Here is a 25,149-nt window from a genome sequence, read left to right as displayed (position 1 = left end):
AGTCATCTTCCCACCTAGACAGTAACTGCAACGGCAGAATCTGTCTGATATATTCGGAATGCTAGAATCTGTTGAATGCTTACAACTTCCAGGGGAAGATGGTGAATTGTGGTTAACTTCAGTAGATTTCAGCTCTTAGTGAGTGGCAGCCATTCATTCCCCTGTCCCCGTCCATGTGACAGGCAGCTGTGTGCCGTTCCTGAGGCAGCTTGCACACAGCTGGCGGGGCCAAGGCAGACAGAATGACCTGGCCGTCCAGATCTTGGGGCTCTGTGTTCTGGTCACTGCTTCTGATATCAGAGGTGCAGACAGCGGTAGACGGCTGTTGCTGAGCTGTTGTCAGCTTCCCCCTCCCCGCTCCATATCTCCAGGGGATATGCGAGAATTGGAAAGTGACCATGAATGCCCAGGGAATGGCTCATCAAGGACCTGAGGAGATGTTAAGTTTACATCAGGCTGATCTTCAAAGATCAGCCTTCAACAATAAGAGAAACAGTGACTAGGGACAGTAACAAAACTCTGCTAACTCTGGGAACGGGTAGAATCTAATTTCCAGAGTTATCACATTGATAAATTCAAATGTCCAGTGTTCAACAAAAAATCACAAGGCACATAAAAAAACAGGAAAGTATGGCTCATTCAGAAGAAAAAATAAGTCAACAGAAACTGTCCCAGAGCAAAAGGGAAGTTTATTTCTATAAGCATTTATGTTAAAAACAAGACTTGTGTTGAAAAACAGTATTTCAACAGGTAGTCGCACAATAAATGTTCTGGTTTTAAAAACAAGAATGATGTCAAATCAAATATATATATATAATTTGCAAATAAATATCTTCTTTTGTTTTCGGTGTTATTTTTTCACTGTCTTTTTTTAACTTTTTATTTTGTATTGGGGTATAGCTGATTCACAGTGTTGTGACAGTTTCAGGTGAACAGTACAGGAGCTCAGCCATCCATATGCATGTATCCATTCTCCCCCAAACTCCCCTCCCATCCAGGCTGCCACATGACACTGAGGAGAGTTCTATAGCACTCTGAAGCTTTCAATTGGAACATTTAGTCCATTTCCCTTTAAAGCAATGATTAATATTTGTGCATGCGTGCTTAGTTGCTCAGTCATATCTTACTCTGCAGTCCCATAGACTGTAGCCCACCGGGCTCCCCTGTCCATGGACTTGTCTAAGCAAGAATACTGGGGTGGGTTGCCATTCCCTTCTCCAGGGTATCTTCCCAACCCAGAGATCAAACCCAGGTCTCCTGTATTGCAGGCAGATTCTTTACAGGCCGAGCTACCAAGAAAGCCTGTTTTTGGTATTTATTGATATTAATAGGTATGTATGTACTGTCATTTTGTTCATTGTTTTGTGGTTGTTTTTATTTCCTTTTATTCCAAGAAAAAAAGAAATCTTTTTCCTTGATGACTGTCTTTAGTGTTATGTGGAGTCCTTTGTCTTTTCTGTGTATGTATCTGTTATATAGGCTTTTGGTTTGTGGTTACCAGACAGGTGAATATTTTAAGTTGATGACCTCTTACATTTAAACACATGATGCTAAAGCTGAAACTCCAGTACTTTGGCCACCTCATGCGAAGAGTTGACTCATTGGAAAAGACTCTGATGCTGGGAGGGATTGGGGGCAGGAGGAGAAGGGGACGACAGAGGATGAGATGGCTGGATGGCATCACCGACTCGATGGACGTGGGTTTGAGTGAACTCTGGGAGTTGGTGATGGACAGGGAGGCCTGGCGTGCTGTGATTCAGACACGACTGAGCAACTAAACTGAACTGAACAGTACTACATTTTTACCCTGCCACACACATTTTGTTTTTAATAATCACATTTTACATTTTTATTTATATTTTTAGCCCTTTAGACCAATTTATTTTATATCCATTTAATATATCATCTGGGACTTCCCATGGTCCAGTGGCTAAGACTCTGTACTCCCAAATGCAGGGGGCCCAGGTTTGATCCCTGGTCAAGGAACTAAATCCCACATGCCACAACTAAGACCTAGCTCAGCCAAATAAATAAATAATAAATATTAAAATATATATGTAACATCCAACAATAAAGTTTACAACCGGGTGCATAACAAGGTAACTGTAAACAATTTAATACCACTGAATTGTATGTTTTAAAATGGTATAATTGGTAAATTTTTACAATGACCAGTTGGGTAAGATGGTAAATATGTGTATCTTACTGCAATTATTTAAAATTTTACTAAGAAAAAACAGAGTATCTTTAGTATATTGATTTCATTTTTTGTACATGTACATGTGGAGGTTTCAGTGGTTAAAATTCTTCAAATAGTATTTTGATCTACTTAAACACATTACATCAAAAACAACAGAAGCTGATCTTGGTTATTATCTGTAATTGGTATTTGACCAGACTCATTAAATATTATAGAGACTCCATTAAATCACATGATGGATTTCTGTACCTTTTCTTGATTGAGGGAAGTATATTCTGGTTTTTTTAATGATTTATTGCTAGGACAGTCCAAGTAGATGGTCATCTCCTCCTCACTGTGCTGACTTTCACTTTTCCTCACCTTCTTACTGCGCAGAGGGTGGGAGGAAGGACAGACAGACAGCAGAGTTCTGTGATGTCCTCCTGTGTTTCCACAATGTGAATCAGAACCTGAAACATTGCCCCTTTAAACTCTGTCCCCAGATATTCCTAGACAGAGGAGCAGTGGCATATATAGTATTAACATTGAAGCTGAAACTTAATTTTTTTAAATAAAGCTTGATTTAAACTAAGGATAAAATGTCTTGATACACATCAAGAAGAAAGAGTTTTCATATTTTATCTTTTAAAAGGAAGGTATAAACTTGACAATTTTGGTATGATGTGACACAAACAATACATAATTTTCACATGCTTTTAAAATAAAGCCCAAGATCTATTCCTTGAATTCTTTGCCCTTGAAATTGTTTATTGAATACAAGTCTTTTGCCCAATTAAAAAAAATTTTAAATAAAGCCTAAGACTCTTAATTGCAAAATTCTGTGGAAAATAACAGGATGGCATTTGTATTATGAATCTGAGATTCCATTTATGTTGCATTTTATGCATGAATTTGAATATTGAACACTTTTTCCTTTTCCTTGCTATTTCAGTAGTAAGTTTATCTTGCAAAAATTATTCTGTAACAGTCTTCCAGGGTCCCCTTGGGGCCTCCAGTCCTAATGTATCAGTCCGACAAAATCAACACTCCATCTTTGAATGCAGTTTGTCACACATGGCAGAGGGTTTTCTGTTAGAAATTTGAAACCTAAGTTGCCTTTTGTTTTTTTTCTTTTATAAGAGAACTGATTTCAGTTTGGTTCATCCTGTTTCTTCAGACCCTCCCAAGTTCTTGCCCATATCCTCCACACCTCAGCCTGAGCGACGGCAGCCACCCCAGAGACGACATTCCATTGAGAAGGAAACACCCACTAATGTGCGACAGTTCCTGCCGGCATCCAGGCAGAGCTCCCGGTCTCTCGTAAGTAGCCCACAGACTTTGCAGAGCAACTTGTAAGCAGTTAAGAGACCTGGAATCATTAGTTTCCTTGAGAAGCTTTCAGAAGCTAGAATGAACTTTATAATAACCTTATTTGTTGTTACTAGCTGAAGAAAACCAATCCTAAAAGTAACCAAGTGAAATCTGACATTCTTTGTTCATTTAAAGTACTTTTTTCCCCCAAAACACTTATTTATGGTTGAAAGTATGGATATTTTATTAAAGAAACACTTTTTTCCTTTCAAATGCCACTTAAAAATTGTTGAAACTAAACAGAAAACTTAGTGAAGTCTGACTGCAGTAGACTTTTACTGAGGCAGATATCCAAAGGGAGAATTTTGATTCATAAAAATCCATTGTTCCTTGTTTTCAAGCATGTTTTGTGATACTGGAGTCACTGCAGCTGTTTGGATGGGTTGACAGTTTGCGCTGTTTTCCAGAGACGTCCAGACTCACGTCATGGCTATTCACTTATCAGGCAGGGGATGTAGCCCACAAGGTCCTTCCAGGAAGAGGCAGCAGATCTGCCAGAGGAAACCTGCGAGGATTCTATCTGTCCCACCTGACTTCCCAAATACCTACACTGTTGAGGTTAAACTTAAAATTAGCAGTGTAAAGACACTGTCAGATTAACTACAAGGAGTACTTGGCTGGTGCATGTGTGCTAAATTGCTTCAGTCATTTCAGACTCTTAGCGACCCCCATAGACTGTAGCCCACCAGGCTCCTCTGTCCATGGGATTCTCCAGGAAAGAATACTGGAGTGGGTTGCCATGCCCTCCCCCAGAGGACCTTGCCGACCCAGGGATTGGACCCATGTCTCTTACGTCTCTGGCGTCGGCAGGCGGGTTCTTTCCCACTAGCACCACCTGGGAAGCCCTATTGGCTGGTGATAGAAACTTTACCAAGGAAGGCCATGAGGTGTCTTCCTGGCGCAGGGGAGCTCAGTGTGTATGGTCAGGCCGTGAGCTGTTTTTGTGGAGAAGAGCAAGGTACAACCAACATGCCTTTGCAGAGAAGAGGTTTAGTGAGCAGGCAGGGGAGCCCGTGGTCTGTGCAGACTGGTAATTTGTTCACAGAACTCCGCCCCCTCCGCCTGCCTCTAGGTCCCAGCTGAGATGCAAGAACCTCCAGATCAAAGTCCTGACTTTTCTTGCCAGTAGCTTATCATGGGAAGTCCATAAAATCCCACTCCTTTACTGGCAGTGGCATCTAGTTTTGTAAGTATTGTCTTTAAAAGTATGATTTAGCTATTTTTTTTTAAGAAAACACTGAATCATTTTGCATTCATAAGGTCTCAACTAAAGACAGCAGAAACGTCTTTTGTTGTTACTGATTTTCATTTATATTGGACCTTCCTCCCTTTCCTCCTGAGGTTTCCCAGGTGGCGCTAGTGGTAAAGAACTTACCTACCAATAATGTAGACACAGGAGATGCCGGTTCAATCCCTAGGTCAGGAAGATCCCCTGGAGGAGGGCATGGCAATCTACTCCAGTGTTCTTGCCTGGAGAATCCAATCCCATGGACAGAGGAGACTGGTGGGCTGCAGTCCATGGGGTTACAAAGAGTCGTACACAACTGAAGAGACTTAGCACCCTTTCCTCAGGATGTTGGAAGTGTACTTTTTTTCATCATTTGGTCAGATGATTGGGGGCGGCGCCCTCCAAGTAGGGTAGGGGTGGCTGCTGGGTGTGTGTTTCTACCGTCGCCTTGGGCCTCCATCCCGCAAACCTGTGTGGCAGATAAGAGTTCACAGGACAGCTGAAGTGTTGCTTTGTGAACTCAGATTCTCCAGCTGTGACTTCGTGGTTGATTTCCTTTTGACACACATAGATGCAGATGATGGCCTGGAGACTCATGTGGAATCTAACATTAATGCCCTCCGTGGTGTTTTTGTCTGTTTTTCTTTCATGCTTTATAATGGTTCTGTATCAGTCACTCATGTTCAGCAGTATTTTCTCCATTTCTTCTCCCCTGCCGTTCTCTTCCCCATACGTATTGTTCAGGTTCCAAGGATGACCAGAGCATGGCCAGCGCCGCCTTTCCGACCACTTTTTTCTACCCTCCAAACAGCTTCTCTGCTCGGCTCTCACCCTTTGGAGGCAGCCATGCTGGGGGTAGCAGGGGCTGTTTATTATCTGTGTGAGAGAGCTTTTACCAGCAGGTGGAGACACACACAGGTTGGCCTCCTTCTGCGGGCTCTGGGAATTACCTTCCTCTGTCTCTGGTTGTGATGCCTCAGCTGCCGCACTCTGCACAGATTAACAGCTTAGATGGACACTTTGCTTCTGACCGTTGATTCCAATCTTTGGTAGATGCATAGATCACACCATGATCTCAAATGACAGGATGATAGTGAAAGGACAACAAACTGAGAATGCAGCAGCGTCAGGGGGCCTGTGGGCAGAGCTTCTGAGGGGCCTGATGGAAAGGCATTCCCGCTGGTCTCCCCCAGAAGCAGTCATCCACACTCAGCTGCCCAGCCAGGGAGCCACAGGGACCCTTCCTCTTCTCCAGCTCCCGTACAGCTGTGTTACGATGGTCAGGATGGTTGTTAGAAAAACCCACCCTGCTTCTCTGTACAGAGAAATCAAGTTTTATCGATGAGATTATTTAAAATATTTTAAATACTCATTTTGTATTGTCTTTGAGATTTTCATACAGAGTACACTTTTTATAGAAAGTATAATCTCCAGACCTCAGTAGCATAAAAAGCCTTGGGACCGTCTACAGGCTTCCCCTGCCCACAGTGCGACCTGTGTGGCAGCAGCCCGCCTGGCTCCGGGGTCCTTCCAGTTGACCAGACCTGTTTTTGATAAGCAAACAGCCTCTAAATTCTTTGTTATTCTTTATTACCCATCTTGGTTCAGAAAATAAACTGAATGTAAATGAGGTACAACAGATTACTTTCTCTTCATTTGGCATGAAATTCAGGCTCAATCCTGTTTTCTGTTTTTGATCTGGCCATGTGAGCACGTGGTCAGATGCAGGAGTGGCATTTAGTACCACCCCTCTTGCTGTTTCTGAAGATCTCTGACATTTTGTTTTTATTTTCAACCTCCCCAGTCTTGTCTACTAAGTCTACAGATGACTTTAGATAGATAATTTACCTTGAATTTTAAAGATGAACTTGAAAAAAGAGTAATTAAACTTAATATTTGCTCTTTTTAAGTGTGCTTTCCTTTGGTTTATTAAAAACTCAAAAGGCTGTTTTGGATAATTGTCAAATCTCTCCTACTTATTTATGAAGTTTGGGCTAACCACAAACACTATAAAATGTGCCTGTTTCTGTTTCTCCAGCTCAGTAACAGATGACACACTGTGCTCTCTAATTTCTGTGCTGGCTTAACTCCGACGCCTTTTGAATGGTAAATATAACCAGAATATTTAACAGAAATCCAGCCATTTTAGTGACATATGTACAGTGAGTTCTAAAGGCACCACAGCTGCTCCTCTAGTATATTGTAATCTTTGAAAATTTAAGATTTAGCTTCCCATTTCTAAATTTGGGAGCTACCCTGCAGCACAGAGCAGCCAGAGAATCTGAGTCGTGCCGCTCTGGCCCCTGGCATCCGTGCCGGGCCAGGACCCAAGTTCCATGCCTGCTGTAGTGTGACCAGCCCCTTATGACAGGGGGGACAGGGGCTCAGCTCGGGGTGGAGTGCAAACCCTGAGTGCTCTTCACATTTTGCAGCATGAGGATCTCAGCAAGATCTGGGGTAATTTGATTTTGGGGATGTTGAATCAATATTTTTTCATCAGTTGAAAAAAAATAATGAAAGCTAGCCTATGATTATTTATTTTCTTTCATGTTGCATTAAAGTTTTGTTGTCCTTGGGAAAGCACCAGATTTAAAACATTAGCATTTGACCTGATAGAAGCTGTTTACCAAAGGATAATCTGCTTGAAATTCTAAAAAAAACATGAACACCAAAAAAAACCACCCTTTCTTATTTCATCTGACAGAGCAGTGGATTTGGGTATGGTTCAAAGCAGAAAATTGAAAGTAGACTCTGACTGAGCCCGTCTGTGACTCGAGGCTGAGGAGAGGGCAGTGCCTGCTATCACCACCTGTGTTACGCTGTAAGGCTGCCATCTTCCTAACACACGGCACCAATCTCCGGGAGCAGTCTTCTGCTTGTTTGCTAGATTCATATATAAGTAGTCATGCTCGTCACTGATGAATAAAGATGACTGTAAAGACTTCTTAATGACACATCAGAACCTGAGAAAAGTTGCTGTTCAGTGTGTGCAGCTGGCGCATTAGTCTGAGCACAGTTGTGATGTCCAGCTCTCAGAGGCTGTCATGTCCCAGTAGACATACACACACTGTTCTCAGGGCCAAGCAAAGCACAGTAAATATTGGACATGCCAATTGAAGCCTGTTATCTTTGAAAGCTCTTCCTACTGAGAGAAAAGTGTGTGATGGTGGGATTTCTTGAGTATTTAGACATTCTAGAGCACATGATATAATCTAACAAGCTATCCTCCCATCCTCCAGATACTAAGCTGTTCATCTTAAAAATTCAACTGCAGGATCTTTTCTAAAACATTTTTAGCAAATTTAATCTTCCCTAAGTTAGCTTGAACAGAGATAATTTTGTAATGACTATAAGAAGTAGTAATTCTGCAAATTTTCTTTTATAGTAAATGCTAATGTTTGTCAAGTTTGCAACCTAGATTTGTTTTTTTCTCTGATTAGAAAACTGAACTGAATGTTAAATCTCCATGAACTGCATCCATAGTCTCGTGCTTTCTTGTTTGGCTTGTCTGAGTCCAGAATGCCTGTGCACAGCACTGCTGTGTGTGTGGGTGTGAGTTCCAGTGTGTGCACACCGAGGGCACAGGTTTGAGGCCCACATGCTGTGGGCGCACAGGACATTTCTGTCTTTCTGCTGGGTCCACAATCAGTGCAGGGCCAACTGGGAGCAGGCGAGAGGCTCTTTATTCAGTGGGATCAGTTACATCAGCGTCATTCTCCACAATCCGTGTGGAAAAGTGACAAGGGCTCTGGAGTGCATAGGGCAGCCCAATGGGAGTGTCTGCTGGCCTCCGGGTCCAGTTCACTCACACCATTAGGAGTATTCAGGCTGTGCTGATGTAACTTACCACTAAATAACGTTTCTCAATGTCAGTTACTAACCGTCTTCTTTGGGCTGTTCTGGGTACCACAAATCAGTGTTTAAAACTGTACCAGTAGCGTAGATTTGCTGTTTACCTTTGAGCAGATAGTATACAACAGAAAGCTACATACTGTCTTTGTGTATCAGGAGAAAATGCACATAAATTTGGTTTAGAGCAGCAACATTTCCCTCAGATTTCAGGACACAGATACTCAGCTCCCCTTCAGGGACTGGAGATGTTTGAGATGCATCTGAACACACATGAGAAACTTCTGTTACTGGAGGTCTTGGTCGGCTAGTGCTACCTGGGACCCAGCAGTCTCCAGCTGCCTTCTGGGTGTGATCAGAGATTGTGGTCCCCAGAGCGAGCCAGCTCTGCCCCAGGGTTTCCTGGGAGCCTCTTTCTTCTTTGGAGCTACTAACCAGGGCCCTGAAGTGGAGGGGACATGGCCTTGCTGGAGGGGGTGGGGCTTCTTGCTCACATGGATTCTGACTTTCAGGAGGAGTTCTGCTACCCGGTGGAGTGCCTGGCACTGACCGTGGAGGAGGTGATGCACATTCGTCAGGTCCTGGTCAAAGCAGAGCTGGAAAAGTACCAGCAATACAAAGATGTCTACACGGCTCTGAAAAAAGGAAAGGTAGAGCCCTTTCCAGTTGGCGGGTCACGCGGGCACTATCTGCTGCCAGGTGGCACAGGGCTTTGGGGGCTCCAGGGGCCAGAGGCTCACCCTCTGCCAGGCAGTCCCTGTTCCCTTGCTCAGAGAAGCAAGTATTATTTCTCCCATAGAAATAGAAACCCATAAGGTTTAAAACCACTGTAATAAATAATGGTGTGCCTTCCTAAAACCAGGTCTGCTCTTAGTTGTTAAACCTTTAAAAGATTATTGAAAAAATATATCTGAGAAACACAGGACACTTTTTTAGAATCTTCTTCAGATTGCTTCCATGATGGCAAGACCCTTAAGAGCTGTGGCCTTTTTCTCCCATTTGAAAGTAGAATTATAATCAAATAGAGAGCCAGATTGTAACTGTCACAGAATCAAACTTAGTAAAACGGTCTCTAAATGCTCTTCTCCCTTTGTCTACTAAGACTTTCCACATATAAATACGTGTTTAGATGTACAAATTGGGAAATTAACTGTTGGCAATTCTTTTTTCTCCTTTATAATTTCTGTTTTTTAGCTCTGCTTTTGTTGCCGAACCAGAAGGTTTTCCTTCTTCACCTGGTCTTATACCTGTCAGTTCTGTAAGAGGTAAGGCTTTTTGTAATTGATGACAGTAGTCAAGGAAACACTTCCACTGTTTCATCATTTTTCTCACAGGAACAATAGTAGAAATAATCCAGTGTGTGATCATGTGCCATGCTTACGAGTTACAACAGCAGTTGCTTCAACAGTGGATGGTTATTTGATATTAAGCCTGGAAAGTTTTTTTTCTGCATGTGTTTCTTTTATGTATTTAAGACAGTTCTAATAATAATATGTCAGAACAGAAAAAAATAGATGTGACTCTCAGGTGAACCCACAATAGACAAGAGAATCCCAGACATTAAGTTGATCCTTTCATAGGACATAGCATTAAGTTTTACAGATTGATGGTCTTTTTGGCAAGCCAGTTGTATCAGTTTGTTTCATTCTGGTAGAACTGGAGTTTGGGGGACCAACTGTAGACAGGTGCATGCAGCCTTTGGCTTCTCTTAACTCTCCAGTCATATCCATGGAATCACACTAAGTAACTCTTCTGATTTTGTATACAGGCCAGTGTGCTCACAGTGTTGCAAAAAGGTAAGCCGAGCTCAGTAAAGTCACAGCTTGTGCTGATTTCACTCTGCCTCTCCAGCAGTCCTGCTCATTCTCAGTTTTATTTGGGATCATAGATGCGGCTGCCCTCCAAGCCATACTCCACCCTTCCTATCTTTTCACTGGGACCGTCTGCCTTGCAGAGAGGGGAAAGCTGTATGAGGGCAGAAAAACCCTCCACTGGCCACCATCGGCCACTTCGGAGCATTGCCAGGTGAGCAGGAGGCCTGGGTCTCCAAAGTGTCCTTTGTGAAAGAAGAAAGCACTTTCAAGGACTGTGGTGACATGGTGGGATATTGGCTTGAGGAGGGGCACATGGGTGGGTTAGTTTTAATAGTTTTGACTTATACAAATTTCCAAAAGTAGCATGTCAAGGATAATGGCTAGCCCCTTGAAAGACACAGTCTCCTAGTTTAATATTTTTTCTACTTTGGAAATAATTACTTTTATGTATCCTTTAAAAGTCATCTTTAAAACTATCCTTTTCAGTGGAGTTGAAAACTTGCACGTAAGAGTCTTTCTTTCCTGTAGTTTTGAAAAAAATATTTTTAATCCTGTGTTTACAGTGGTCTGCAATAGCTGACTTACATTCCTAACATAAAGACAGAAATAAAGCTTTATGCCAAGAGCTGGCATTTTAAAAGGAAAACATGCCTGGGTATCAGTCACTTTGTGTTCAGGTTAGTGTTGGTCTTTAAGAAAGACAGGAGGAAGGCAGACCAGCTCAGGTTCCAAGCTGGCAGGGCCCAAGGGACAGGGTTTTACACACCAGTGGCCCCTCCATCTGTGAGGGCCACTAGCATTGGTGCCACATGCTGGATGGTGGCCATTCAGCATGTCAAGGTCAGCGAGGTGAGGGAGTTGGAAGCTCCTCAGACCTGTGTCCGAGGCTTCTGCCCTGTGCTCAGCCCCTATCCTGGGCTCTTGAGTTTGGGCTGCTGTCCATGGGCTCCGGACAAGCAAACATGGCTGCTGTTCTTTCCTGTGCTTAATTCTACGTTCCTGTTTGGTTTAATTAAAATAGTGAGTAGATGATTCCTAGTTATATCCAAAACATCTACGGTGATGTTGATCTAGTTAACTCCAGCTCTCTAGAATCCAAATAGTCACCTGCTGCTGCTAAGTCACTTCAGTCGTGTCGGACTCTGTGTGACCCCATAGACGGCAGCCCACCAGGCTCCCCCATCCCTGGGATTCTCCAGGCAAGAACACTGGAGTGGGTTGCCATTTCCTTCTCCAATGCATGAAAGTGAAAAGTGAAAGGGAAGTCCGACTCTTCGCGATCCCATGGACTGCAGCCTACCAGGCTCCTTTGTCCATGGGATTTGCCAGGTAAGAGTACTGGAGTGGGGTGCCATCACCAAAGACAATTGCTGTAGTCAGGGAGAGGTATATTTGATAAATACGAAAATAAGAAAGCTAGTCCAAAGATAAATTTTTCAGGTTGTGTCATAGGATTAAGATAAATTGACTTCAGTTTCCTGTAGTTTTCTGACCTACCATCAAGAGTTAAGTAATGTTCATTAACCGTGACATGGGGTCACTGAGAAAGAACTTGGAAGTTTTCTCTGCATCATCAGTGGGGCGTTAGCAACATGTACTTCATTTCAGTTGTTAGTGTTCATGAACTGTGTGCAGAAGGTGAATACTCTGAATACCCTATTTTACAAAAATTCTATAAGGGGTACTAAGATTCTTAATAAAACATGTTTCCTGGTTTTTTAAAAATATTTTGAATGTTGTCACCAGTTATAACTTCTTTGGATGAATCTGACATGGCCAATCACCACCCATTCCATCATATTTTGGCAACAAATTTGCTTTTTCTGCATGTATTTTCTTAGTATTGCAGTAGAATTCTTAATAAAGGATATTTTAAAATGTTTTTTTTTTTAAGATTGTCCTCAAAATCCAAGTCTGTGGACAAATCAGATGAAGAACTCCAATTTCCCAAAGAGCTGGTGGAGGACTGGAGTGCTATGGAGGTGTGTGTGGACTGCAAAAAGTTCATTTCTGAGATCATCAGCTCAAGCCGCCACAGTCTGGTGTTGGCCAACAAGAGAGCTCGATTGAAGAGGAAGACGCAGTCATTCTACATGTCCTCAGCAGGCCCCTCAGAGTACTGCCCCTCAGAGAGGACCATCAGTGAGGTTTGAGCCCTGTGCCTTCCTGTGGGAGTCGCGTTCCTGTGAGGACACTGAGCGGGCTGTCACTGTCTCCTCACTGTGGTTAACTGGCTTGGGTTTGCATGAGAATCAGGGTTTTGCTGTGTCGCATTGTTCCACAGACTAAATGCTGTGTTCATGTCAATTGAGAACACATGACCAGTCGCCAGTTGCTCATCTGCACTAAGAGGACAGTAGTTTGAAACTTGATTTTGTGTGATTATAGATTTGGAGGCCAGAAACGTTCCTATTAGTTCTTTACTGTGCCTGAAATAATGTTCTAAGGCAGAAAGGTTCTCGTGTGAGGAATCAGTCTAGCACAGGCCTAGAGGCCAGCAAGGTCTAAGCAGTAAGTCACATTGGCATTTCCACTGACAGTGTTCCTACCTGATGGACACAGGCCCCTGGAGGCCTCACAGCACAGAACCTGCAAGGGTTTGCTTGTGCGTCAAACTGGTTTTAAGTTATTGTTGCTCTGAGACACTTGGGAAGGGCTCTCCACTGCCTCCCAGGACAAAGCATCTGAGCTGTAGGCCTGGGGGTGGGGGGGGGGTGCCTGTGTCCCTGGGCAGCTAGGCAGTGTCTTCTGAGCAAGTGCTAGGCTGTCTTTACCTTGTATGTATTACTGTTGCTAGTAGTTGCATATTGGAGGTCTAAGAAAGTTTTGTGGCATCATGGGACAAAGGCAGGCTAGAAGTCTGTCCAGAAGCTCAGTACTTTGACCTCTTAGAAGAAGGGCTGTGAGCACCCACCTTTCCAGCAGCAATTTTCATAACTTTACAGTCTCACCATCATGACTAAATTAAGCCACAATTTGGTACATAAGGTCTCAAACTGAAATTTATTTTTATAAATGAATTTTAAAGGAAAACCATGGTCTAGTCTTTTAAAATTACTAGAAAATTAACCTGCCGATAAGCTTTTTGGATGCTTTTTTGCACACATTTTCCTTTTAAGCGACTTGAGTGGGTAGGGTGGGCTTTGATGAAGCCGAGCTGGAGGCAGCACCGTACACCTGTCATTTCTCAGCTGTGTGGTCTGTTCCGTGGCCTCTCTCTCTGTGGTTCTGGTTGGCTCAGTGGTGACCAGCCAGTCACATTCACAAGCCTGGTTAATGCGCCAGGCCACTTTCTGATAGACTCTGGGACACGTCTGCAGTCAGCACTGGAGACAGCACTGCTCACCAAAAGGCATGGCAGTCACTCTACGCCCCCTCAACATTTCTATAGGGAATTAACAGTAATACCTCAGAACTGCTCTGGTAGTGGTTTTTCATGGTGGAAATTTATAAGTTAGTAAATTGCTTAAAATTACTTACAAAATAAACTTTACCAATTGACTAATTAATGCATGTTAACAATTTGTATTTGCATGTAAAAGTGGGCCACCAGAAAACCCTGATTATGGAAATATTTACTGTTTTAAAGAGGCTCATGCGAGAGCTTCAAATGTTACATTGAGTGAATCTTGTTTGTACAGTTTTCCAAGGGACAGTTTCAACTCTAGACCATCCCAGGACAGGTGCAAGGAAGACAGAGGGGCGAGGGCGGGTGTTTGTGTCCGTGGAAAAAACAGACCCAGGGGAGTGTGCTTTTTAAAATAATGACTAGTTTATAGGTGTTTCTAAAATACAAAAAGCTAACCCCTCCCCCCAAATGAGAATCCCATTCACATGGCAAAATCTAGCCCATGTGGTCCTTGACTTCACTGCTCCGGGTTTGTGACACTGTTCAGCTATTGGGACATGGTGAGTGGCAGGTTTCCATGGGACAGTTTGCAGGAAGAGTAGAAAAGGGCACATGGCACAGCTGAGATTGTAGAAATCAAATCTGCATCCCTTTCTGGTGCCAAACAAATTCCCACATCCATGGCGTGTATCCGCCACCTCAACCAAACTGGATAAATCCAGAGGGTCACCCACTGCTGGCCTGTGGGGCATGCTTTCACAGTCCTTAGCCTTGCCCCCCGCCCTCCCTCGTTCCTGGGATCCCAGGCTGCTCTTTGTGCTGCTTCTGGCACTTATTTCTGGCTGGCCTCGAAATTCTGGTGGAATCTGATGCGTGTCTGCGCGCTGGCCCTCATTCTCACCCTCTCCCTCCAGGCTGAGAACACTTTCAATTCACTTTACAGTTTAACTTTCTGTCAGTGTCAGGAAAGATAGCAAAGCTTGTAAATACTGTAATATATTTATTGGTATGAATGAATGAGGGCATTCATTCAGTGGACAATGAGAATTAACTCTCCCAAGTAAAAGTTAAGTACATCAACTTAATAGTCTCACTAGATTTCAAGTCTTAAGCCTTTCAAATTAAACCAGAAAGTTGTCATGTAGGAGTTTTTAAAATGATCTTACATTTGATGAGATCCCATGATCTCATAAACTCACATCATGGTCAGCACCATGAACTCATGCCATGAATTTTTTAAGACTCTTATTTTTCTAACTGTATTAATAAATGTCAGACTGGATTTTAGGTGTCACATAGGAAAGTTTTAAATTATATTGCTATTTGCTAGAGCAAAACAGCAGACAATTTTGTACGTGCAGAACTGTTGTAGGGCCATGGAGAAATGTGTACACGTTGACCTGGCTTCTTGCGTGTATAAAGTCCAGGCACTGCTGGCATTCAGCGTAACATGACACTACCAAACATTTTCCATTAAAGTCTTTTAAAATTTACTGAGGAGAAAATAAATGACTTTCCATCATACATTACGTGTGGAGTTCCTATTATAAAATCGTGCTATCTTTTGGTGACTAGCTGTTTGAAACCACCTAGGTTGGAAACACAAGATACATTTATGTGACATCAACAGTTTACGATCAGCTTGAGAAATACAACCTGCATGGACCACACTGAGAACATAAATGAAAATGAGCTCCCACTGTAACTCTGCTGTGTCACCAAGCAGCCTGCTTCCTTTGTCACCTTGCAGAGTAGGAAACTAAAATCTACAGATAATTTGTCTCCATAGTTATACAATATTTAGAAAGCATTTCTTCCTAAATAGAATTCCTTATGCTATGTGTTCTTATAATGTCCCATGAAACAAAATTTCTTGTTGTAGCTCTTAAAGGCTTGAGTTTAAACCCAGAATGAATTTAGGAAGGTTCTGTCTTTATGTTAATTAGAGAGCATCCTTGGCCTTTTACGTGCCTTAAACCTTAGGTGATACTGAGTGTGATATTAATCCATTACTTATTTGCCAGATGTATTTTAAGCTCTTCTTGCAGTAGGTTTCTGTGACAGGTGTGTGATAAGACCTCAGCTCATAATCCACATGCTCACTGACTTGAGTCCAGGGCACAGCCCTTGCCTTGCTGCTCCTAGGTTCTGGAGACATCGTGACCAGGAAGTAAGCTCCGGCCCTTGGTGAGGAGAAGCTGTAGAGTTGCAAATCATTAGTCTAGAACTCCATAAGGAGAACTGTTGTGGGTAAGGGCTGGATTACACACTGATGTGTCAGGACTCCAGTTCTGCTCTCTGCAGGGTGTGCATACATACATACACAGAGCCATCAGAATGCACCTTTTCCCCTCATGTTGACCTCAGGCCCACATCTAGAAACGTCTCCTTTGGCTCATCCAAAAAAAAAAAAAAATTAAGAGCTAAGAACCTACTTAATATAAAACTCTGCCAGGTAACTGCACCTGAGCATTTAACTAGTGTAAGCAGATTGAATTCACAGTGCTGTCCCACTAAAATGTGCATGGTGTGTATACTGATGTATTTTAGAATAGATGTCACTATGTGGAACATTCTCCAGCTGTTTTTGCTGTGGGGTTTTGATGCCAGTGGCACAACCTGAGCCTCTTAACATGTGCACTATGAAGCAGAGGACGTGAAAGGGCTCCAGCACTGACAGGACACAGTACTCGTGAAGTAGGCTCCTGAAAGCTGGGGCATCAAGGAGGTCACTTGTGTCCCTGGGGCTTAGAAGCTGAGGGGATCACCTGGATGTTCCACTCACCTGGGGGCCCAATGCTGGTTCCTGTTCTGGGATGCTCTCAGAGTGGCTCTGATGCGTCTATAAACTGAAGGAAGGAGGGCACTTCCTCCCTAGGGAGCAGTCAGCACAGAGGGGCAACCTCACTGGAAGGCGCCCTTCTGCATGTTCTTGGCTTTGGTGTCCTGTCATTGCAGGAACTGTCAGTCAGTCCTGGCCTACCGCCCCTGTTCCTGCCCCTGCGGTGACACAGCAGAAAAGGTCACATCCAAACTTTGCTGGGAGTGCAGTGTTTGGAAGAGTGGGAATGCCAGAGAGGATTTCTGGAAAGCTTACCTGAATATCAAATTCCTCAGCAAATGTGGTGTAAAAGCTGTGGGCAATCACAGAGAAGGAAGGAGCAGCAGCACGATTCTGCAAAGGTGGACAGACCTCCTTAACCGTGTAGCTCCTACAGAAGAGCCGAACGTGAAACAGAAAACAGAGTAGCTTCTCGTTTAAAGGGAAGAAACTTTGATCTTTAACACCCCAAAAGCAGAAGATGCCTGAGAACATTTCAGCTGTCCATAAGAAAGGGAAGATGACTTGGGTCATCCTACCACAAGGTCATCTCAGGAGTCAGACCCATAGACTGTGAACTTGAACTGAGCACCGTGAACTTAATGGCTAGACATTCCTCACGGTGCATCTGGTGGTGGACACAGCTTCATGGTAGAAACTGGGGCTCACTCTGCTCCACAATGGTAGCCACTGGCAGAAAGAGCTCTGTAGGACCTAAGGGCTTCCACCTTGATAATTGGAAAAAACAACCACAATTAGTGAAGCAGAGCCTGGTCTCAAGCATGTGAACTGGCTCTGACTCAGTTGCTCCAGCTTAGCAATGGTACAACCCTCAGTCCTCAGACGTTGGGAAAGCCACGCAGTGCTTCCTGACTTCAGCAGTGAGGGTGCCGGATGTGGTGGTCTCCGGGTCACTTTAACCAGGAGAAATATGATGGGTCAGAGTATCCATGCTGCAGACACTGAGCAGTGAGTCACTGAGAGCCTGAGTCATGGAAAAGAAAGTGGGAGGAATCTCTGCAATTCACACTCACCCTTTCACTGAAGCCAAGTGTCATTAAACAGTACTTCTCTGTACTGACAAACCTGATTATGGCAAAGAGAGATTCAGTTTTACTATTTGCTATAAAAAAAATCTGAGTTCATCTCCCCAAATTTAAAAAGACAGATGCATTGACACACATTAACAACAAGCAAAAAACAACCCCCTTTTCACCTGCTGTTTTGTGCCAGCACCATCCAATTACTGTGGTTCATTCCCAACCTGCTGGATGCAAAGGCATGGTCTATTTTGGTAGGTCTTGTCCTGCAGTGTGACATGTGCCCCGCTGTGTGACGTGTCCCACTGCAGATGTGAAGGGAAGCGAGTGGCTGGGTAGGGTGGGGAGTGGGTACATGTAACACACAGTTTAACTGCATTAAATGGAAACAAATGTACAGACAAATCTTGCTGTTCAGCTTAATAAAAAAAAAAAAACGGTTACTACAGCCACGGCGGAAGTGGGGGTCCCCACTCTACACACCTCCCATTGTGGTAAGGGATCCCCAGCCCAGAAGCTTATTTCTTTGGCCTTCTCAGCCCTGATTAAAAACATCCAGGGCCAGGCAGATGCTCTTTCCCTGCGAAACTCCATCAGTGAGCAGGTGCAGTAGTGGATTGGAGCCCTCGTGTCATTCATGCCACTGTTCACCTCCTGCTTCTGCCTCACATGACTGCACAGAATGTGCCCCGTCCCCTGGCACAGCTGCTTCCGGTAGCTTCTGGACTCCCATGTCTGCAGTACTTGCTGCTGCTCTTCCTCTTTCCTCCACCGCACATAGCATCTACTACGCTGTTTCACGAAGACACGGATCTTTGTCAGATTTCTTCACTGCTACATCCCTAGATTTGGCAAACTATCTTGCATGCAACAGGTGCTCAATAAATGTTTCTGGAGTGAATGGATGAAATGAGCAGGTTCAGTATGGAAATAAGTCAGCAATACAAAGACAGAACCATTAACATGTCTTCCAAACAACTGACATAGTGTGTAGTCAGTGCTCTTTACCACGTAAGTGCCATGCACAGCCATATTCTTCCTTTAAGGCAGGAGTAAGACCCAAAGTCAGAAGTCACTGCAGCCCAAAGGTGGCTGATCAGAATTGGAAGGCCTGAGGCAGCAGCTTCTGCAGCTGCTGGTTCCCTGAAGCCCGCAGAAACCCCACTCTTGTAAATGCCACTCACTACATGCTCCTCTCCAGGCTCCCGTCCAGTCCAGATCCCTGGCGGAGCCACCATGCACAGCCCAGCCTCCAGACTGGCTTTTATCATTAACACATTGGTGGGCAGATATCAGAGACCCTGGAGACCTATAATTGAACTGCTGTGTGAACGCAAATCGTGTGTTCATCAGCACTGAGCTCATACTCAGGACCTTTTTACTAATGCCCCTTTCAAAGGATGATAGTTAATGCTTACTAATCATAACATTTTGATTAAAATGTATGTGCCAACTGGGCTGAAATAAAACATCCCAAATGACTTCAAATTTGTCATATTAAAACAGTTTGGCCAAGAAAAGAAAGATATGAAGATAAAGCTTTACATTAGATAATACGTTTTTAAATGTTTTGCTGGGTTTTAGTAGCCAATACTAGCTCCCAGTAGTTGAGCATGTTACTGATTTCACTCGCCTGACACACAGCAAAACCACCCTGCCAACTCCAGGCTGTGAGGAAAAGTGCAGCATTTACTGCAGGATACCAGCACGGAGTTAGCACAGAGGATGGGCAGCTTGTGACCAAACAGCCAAACTCTGACAGCTTTCAGGTAAGCATTTTTATTTTTTAAATATATATTTTAAAATATTTCTTTATTTTATTTGTGCCAGGTCTTAGTTGTGGGATGCAGGATCTTCAGTTGCAGCATGTGGGATCTAGCTTCCTGATCAGGGATTGAACCCAGGCCCCTTGCATTGGGAACATGAAGTCTTAGCCACTGGACTGCCAGGGAAGTCCCCAGGGAAGCGTTTTTAAAGGCAAGGTGAGGGAGAGGTTCAGGGGTGCCTGATCACTTCTGGACGTTTGTCCTGACTGGTGGGTGCAGTAACAGGGTGGTAAATCTACATCATCACCCATCTGGTTCCAACCACTCGAGGGGTCTGCCTGCTGATTGTCAGCATGCAGCTAACTTCTCCACTTGATGGGGTTACTATCAGCCAACCATCTCAGGACAGGGCTCAGAATATTACCTATAGCCCTTGGGGAGGAACTAAAGGTCCCTGACTTTGTTTAATGGCTCAACTATCATTGCTTTGACTTGCTTGACTGTTGCACTTGCTTCTCCATTTTTCCACTTCTCTGATTAAATTTGCTCTTTGGAAATTGGGCAAGGGCTAGGAGGCTAACGTTTTTCTACCAGTGAGAGGCGGGGAGCACAGGATGGTGGGGTCTGTCACCAGGAAAGCCCCACAAGGTCCTGCTTGGTTTCAAGCACTTTTCCACACCAGGTGCTGTGTAAAGCACTCTCAGCCACAATCCTGATACTCAGCTCTGAAGTAGGTGCTGTGCATACACTTGTTGTCTACCTGAAAGATGGGAATATAGCCAGGTAGACATTTGCCCAAGGTCAAACCACTAGCCCAGCATCACATGTGAGGTCCAGCCCTGTGCTCATAACCCTGCTTTCTGTCCACCTGCCTTCCCCACTGAGGGCTATGATTCTGAACCCAGTCCTCAAGTTACCATATACTCAGTGAGCACCCAGGGCTGTGCATGCAAAGTAAACATCCCATCTCTGCTTTTAATCAGAAAAATATGTATGTGAATAGTTTAGAAAAATGGTCCAAAGTGATATAAAACTCTAGGAATTTATAGTAAGTTGTGAGCTGGTGTCAGTCAAGAACACTTTCCTGGAAACAGATTTCACGAAGAGAGGGGGCCCAACATCCCCCAAAGTGTGGTCTGATGACACCTGGATCAGAATCGTCCGGGCCTGTGCTTAGGCCTTGGTTTTGATTCCTTCCAAAAGGTAATGAGAGTAGTCACTGAGGAAACTGACCACAACATATTAAGCACCACATACAACAAACCTACAGCTAACATCATTCTCAAGGGTGAAAAGCTAAGAGCATTCCCTCTAGGATCAGGAATAAGACAAAGATATCCACTGTCGTGACTTTCATTCAACATAGTGTTGGAAGTCCTAACCATGGCAATGAGAGAAGAAAAAAAGAATCCAAATTGGAAAAGAAGTAAAACTGTTACTGTTGGCAGATGACATCATACTACACAAAGAAAATCCTAAAGATGCTACCAGAAAACTGCTAGAGCTTATCGATGACTTTGGTAAAGTTGCAGCATACAAAATTAACATACAGGAATCTCTTGTATTCCTGTGCAATAACAGCAAAAGATCAGAAAGAGAAATTAAGGAAACAATCCCATCTACCATCTCATCAAGATAAATAAAACAGGAATAAACATATCTGAGGGGACAACAGACCTGTACTCTGAAAATTATAAAATGCTAATAAATGAAATCAGAGATGATACAAACAGATTGAAAGATATATATCATGTTCTTGATTGGAAGAATCAATATTGTCAAAATTACTGTATTACCCAATGCAATCCCTACCAAATTACCAATGGCAGACTTCCCTGGTGGTCCCGTGGTTAAGACTCCACTCTTCCAAAGCTGGGGTCACAAGGGATTAATCTACAAAATACACAAACAGCTCATGCAGCTCCATATCAAACAGAACAACCCAATCAAAAAATGGACATAAGATCTAAACAGACATTTCTCCAAAAAAGGGATACGGATGGCCAAAAAACCCATAGGACACCAACATCACTATCAGAGAAATGCAAATCAAAACTTAATGAGGTATCATTTCACATTGGTCAAAATAGCCACAATTTTCTTCCAGAGTTTTCTTTCACATACACAGGGATTTATTTTAAGGAATTGGCTGCCCTAATTTTGAAGGCTGCCAAGTCCAAAATCTGCAGGGTGGGTTAATTAAAATTCATTTAGCACCCTACTGGTTAGTTTAGGTATCTTGACTAAAATCCAGAGTGCTACAAAAGTTTATTCCGTTGTTTTGGTTTTGGTTTTTTTTTTGGCCAGCTTACTGTTTGTTTCAATGTGGGGATTGATTCTCAGAGCACCCACCTCTGCCATTTTCCATGATGTCACTATTTTTGAAATTTTCTAACCTTTAATTTTGAAATTAATGTAGACTTACTGGAAGCTGCATACCCTTCACCCACTTTTTCAGTAACGTGACATAATTGTAGCACAGCACCACAGCCAGGAATTTAACACGCGCAGTGCAGCACAGAGCGCTTTTAAAAGATCACTTCAACAAGGCTTGGCTGTATGAAATTTCACATCAGGGACAAAGAGACCCTAAAAGCTTTCAGAGAGAAAAAAAAAATAAAGCCATATACAGAGACTCAGGAGTGAAATGGAAAACAATGGAGCTGTGCCTTCAAAATTCTGAGAACAAGTATTTTTATCTGCATTTATATGTCCAACCAGCTTTTGAGTGAAGAGTGGGAAGAGAAGGGACATTTTCAGATGTGCCAAGTCCTGGAAGCTACTGTGGCATGTCCTTCCCCGTTTTATGGTGGAAGAGAAGGCAGGGAGGCCAGGAGACAGGGCTCCAGGAAGGGAGAAAGGCCAAAAGCCATTCAGCTGCTGGTCAGAGAGTGAGACGGGCCTCCAGAAGGACAGCACCAGGGAAGTGAGAAAGGGGTGCGCAGCCTATGGGGTTTGAGCTGTAGGAGAGGACGCTGTGAGGTGCTGCAGAGAGCAGGGGAAGAATGTGGGGGCATTCAGCCAGGGACTTTGAAAAAATAAACAGATGAAAAGGAAAAGACAATTATTACCTTCCAGGGGAGAAAAGCTACATAAAGAAAATATAGAGACTTCCTTGGCGGTCCGAAGCAGGGGCTCAGGTTCCATCTCAGGTCAGGGAACTAGATCCATATACCACAACTAAAGATCCCTCGTGCTACAACTAAGACCAGACCCAGTCAAATAAATGGTTTTTTTCTTTTAAAAGAAAATGTAATTAACGTATAGCTTTTCACTTGGTAATAAATAGTAGTTATGTATATTTTAATTATAGAAATAATTAACCATAAGTTACAACACAGCTATACTGGAGATGGGAAGATGTGAGAGAGAAAATAACCATCTATCATAGCAGGAAGTCAACAGATTTAATCTAAAATTGTTGAATCAAGAAATAGCAGAGTATGCTCATTTATTTTAGGAATCTAACAGTAAACGCCAAAACTGCCAAGAGAGTCTACAGAAGGGTAGAAGCATGCTCTGTGGAAAGGGTAAGAGGGACTGTTTTTGTCATAAATCTTTTAACTATTTTACCTTTAAAGCTATGTGCATAAAAGTCTCAAAAATAAAAATGAATTTTAATTTTGGATTGGAAGTATTAATATCAAAGGAAAAGCAGTATCTAAAAAAAAGTGGTAGAATACAGTTCCAACCTTCCTTTATGGAGAACAGCTTGTCTAGAATTATCATTTAAAACACAAAATTTTTTATTTTTGAAAATTGAGAAAATTAAAACTCCCAGTTGGAGGTACCTTGATGTCAGCAGAACAGCTGAGAGCTTGGAACCACCAGCCCAGGCTGCAGTCCAGGCGGGGGGTCCCAGATGGTGCGCAGTCTCATCGCAGCCACAGGACAGAGCAAATGGCTCTCCAGGCCAATCCTAACTATCCCCGTGTCACCATCAGGGTGGATGCCTGACTCTCTAGCATGTGCAGATCCATGAAGGGGTAAGACAGGGACACATGTCAGCTACGTCTGAGGTAACAGCTGGTGGCCAGATGTGTGAAGAGATAGGCAGTGAGCCTGTGGATCAAGGGCAAGGGAGGGGAATGGGGCATCCTCTGCAAAGAGAAAGCTCTTGCGAGACCCCAAGAGTCGGCAGGAGAGCTGGCACTGAGGGGAGGACAGATGAGACTGAGGGAAGGACAGAGGAGGCCCCACAGCCATCTGAGAAAACCAGGCTCAGGCGCAGCAGAGCAGGCGCGTAGGCTCAACGTGCAGTGGGCAGCAAGGCAGCCTGCCCTGCTCCCAGCAGGTCTGCCCCATGGGCAGTGCCACTGGTCAGGCCTCCTGTCCTGTGAGGTCACAGCCGACCAGCCTGATGATGGCTGTGACCCGGGAGCTCCCGCCTCTCCCAGTCCAGCCAGGACCATGCTCCGGACTCACTTCTTCTCTTCTGTTTCTTTTTTTGGTGAGGCATCATTAAAGATTGAGGCAGTTGAGCTCTAGATTGTGAGGCAAGAGAATGTGATAGGGTCCACAATTCAAAGCAACAGCATCAGACACACACCAAACACACATGCACACGCACAAGTAGGATGCTCAGCAGTCAGGTAGGCTCTCTGCTTGTGATCAGCTTAGTGGTGCATTCAAGGAAGAAGGTCATGACCTTGGGTTCAAGGTGAAGGTTCTGGCAAACCTATGCATCAGTGCCTTAGGCAAAAAGCAGGAAGCTCTTTAAAGAAGCCCAAGCCACAGGGCTCATGTCTGCTGACTGAAGCGCCAAGCGTGCATATGTGCTGCAGACAGACCAACTGAGGGTGGGAAGCGGGGCCAGAGCTTGAAAAGCCAAGAGTAGGAGGAGTTCCAGGGCAAGGAGAGTAAGGATTCTCTCAGCAGAGGGAGCAGTGAACTCTGACCTTATGAAGCAGAGATGACTGCTGACCACGCCAGCGTCAAATCTGCCCTGAAACCCCAGACGCTCAGGGGAGGAAAACAAAGAGTATTTGAGAAGCTCAAAGAGATGCTGGGAAACGACTTTGAGCACTAAAAACGAAGGGCCAGTGATGGCACACGGCTGGCAGCAGCAGGAAGGGCAGCCTACTGGCCACAATGCTGACACCTGAGCCTGGGGCATCCGCACAAGATCGTGGGCAGGCACTCCAGTCTTACTCCCAATAAAATCCCCTTCAGATCAGCCCTCCACACTGGACCTGCTGGTGAGACCCTCCTGCAAAGGACACAGCAGTCCCAGAACACATGACTGCGTGCTGAGAACCGCTTGCAGGAAAAGCCAAACTGCCCTTGGAGACGAGATGACAAACCTGAACACAAATATCGCCACAAAACGAGCTGGTGCGTCAGGAGGAGGATGAAACCAGTTCGGTCTTTCTCTACAGGGCAGGGCCCCACACAGAGCTGCATCCCGCAGACCCCTCCCAGCACGCGGGCCGCACACGCCGCTGGGAGCCCAGTGGGCGCCACATCCTCCTGGTTCAGGAATCCTGTAGCTACCGCCGCTAAGCACGGGGAGGGAGGGGGGGGGGGCGCTGCAGGCCTCGTTAGCTCAGCGCGCGTTCCGCATTTTCAATTATCCACTCAATAGCGGCCCAGCCCTGGAGCAACAAAGAGAGAAGCCAGTGCGCTGTCAGAGGTCGTCCTGCTGTCTCACCGAGGAGCAGACAGCGAGCTACGCAGGTCAAGTGAACGCAAAGGAGACACCAGGCCGAGAAACAAGGCAGGCGGCACACACA

General features: G+C 44.2%; 2 protein-coding genes across 18 annotated transcripts in view; one reads left to right on the top strand and one right to left on the bottom strand.

Annotated features, from left to right (window-relative positions):
• The window catches only part of SPIRE1 (spire type actin nucleation factor 1), a 176,806-nt gene extending 162,856 nt beyond the window's left edge, over positions 1-13,950 (top strand). For 2 of the 4 annotated variants that reach the window (XM_055559163.1, XM_055559165.1), the window contains 7 exons: positions 3,357-3,499; positions 5,523-5,696; positions 9,140-9,277; positions 9,822-9,892; positions 10,396-10,423; positions 10,516-10,652; positions 12,336-13,950. In XM_055559163.1, coding sequence (XP_055415138.1) covers positions 3,357-3,499; positions 5,523-5,696; positions 9,140-9,277; positions 9,822-9,892; positions 10,396-10,423; positions 10,516-10,652; positions 12,336-12,594 — 950 coding nt within the window. In that variant the 3' untranslated portion in view covers positions 12,595-13,950. The remainder of the gene's footprint in view (positions 1-3,356; positions 3,500-5,522; positions 5,697-9,139; positions 9,278-9,821; positions 9,893-10,395; positions 10,424-10,515; positions 10,653-12,335) is intronic. The other 2 variants (XM_055559166.1, XM_055559164.1) reach the window with 1 other exon arrangement.
• Positions 13,951-15,321: 1,371 nt separating this feature from the next.
• The window catches only part of PRELID3A (PRELI domain containing 3A), a 48,909-nt gene continuing 39,081 nt past the window's right edge, over positions 15,322-25,149 (bottom strand). For 3 of the 14 annotated variants that reach the window (XM_055559169.1, XM_055559170.1, XM_055559171.1), the window contains exon 7: positions 17,380-18,443. In XM_055559169.1, the coding sequence (XP_055415144.1) occupies positions 18,066-18,443 (378 nt within the window). In that variant the 3' untranslated portion in view covers positions 17,380-18,065. The other 11 variants (XM_055559172.1, XM_055559173.1, XM_055559174.1 and 8 more) reach the window with 9 other exon arrangements.

This window comes from Bubalus kerabau, chromosome 21 (assembly GCF_029407905.1).
Source record: "Bubalus kerabau isolate K-KA32 ecotype Philippines breed swamp buffalo chromosome 21, PCC_UOA_SB_1v2, whole genome shotgun sequence".
NCBI classification, from domain to species: Eukaryota; Metazoa; Chordata; class Mammalia; order Artiodactyla; family Bovidae; genus Bubalus; species Bubalus kerabau.
The sequence above is the reverse complement of the archived record's forward strand: the minus strand, read 5'-3'. Positions and strand labels throughout refer to the sequence as shown.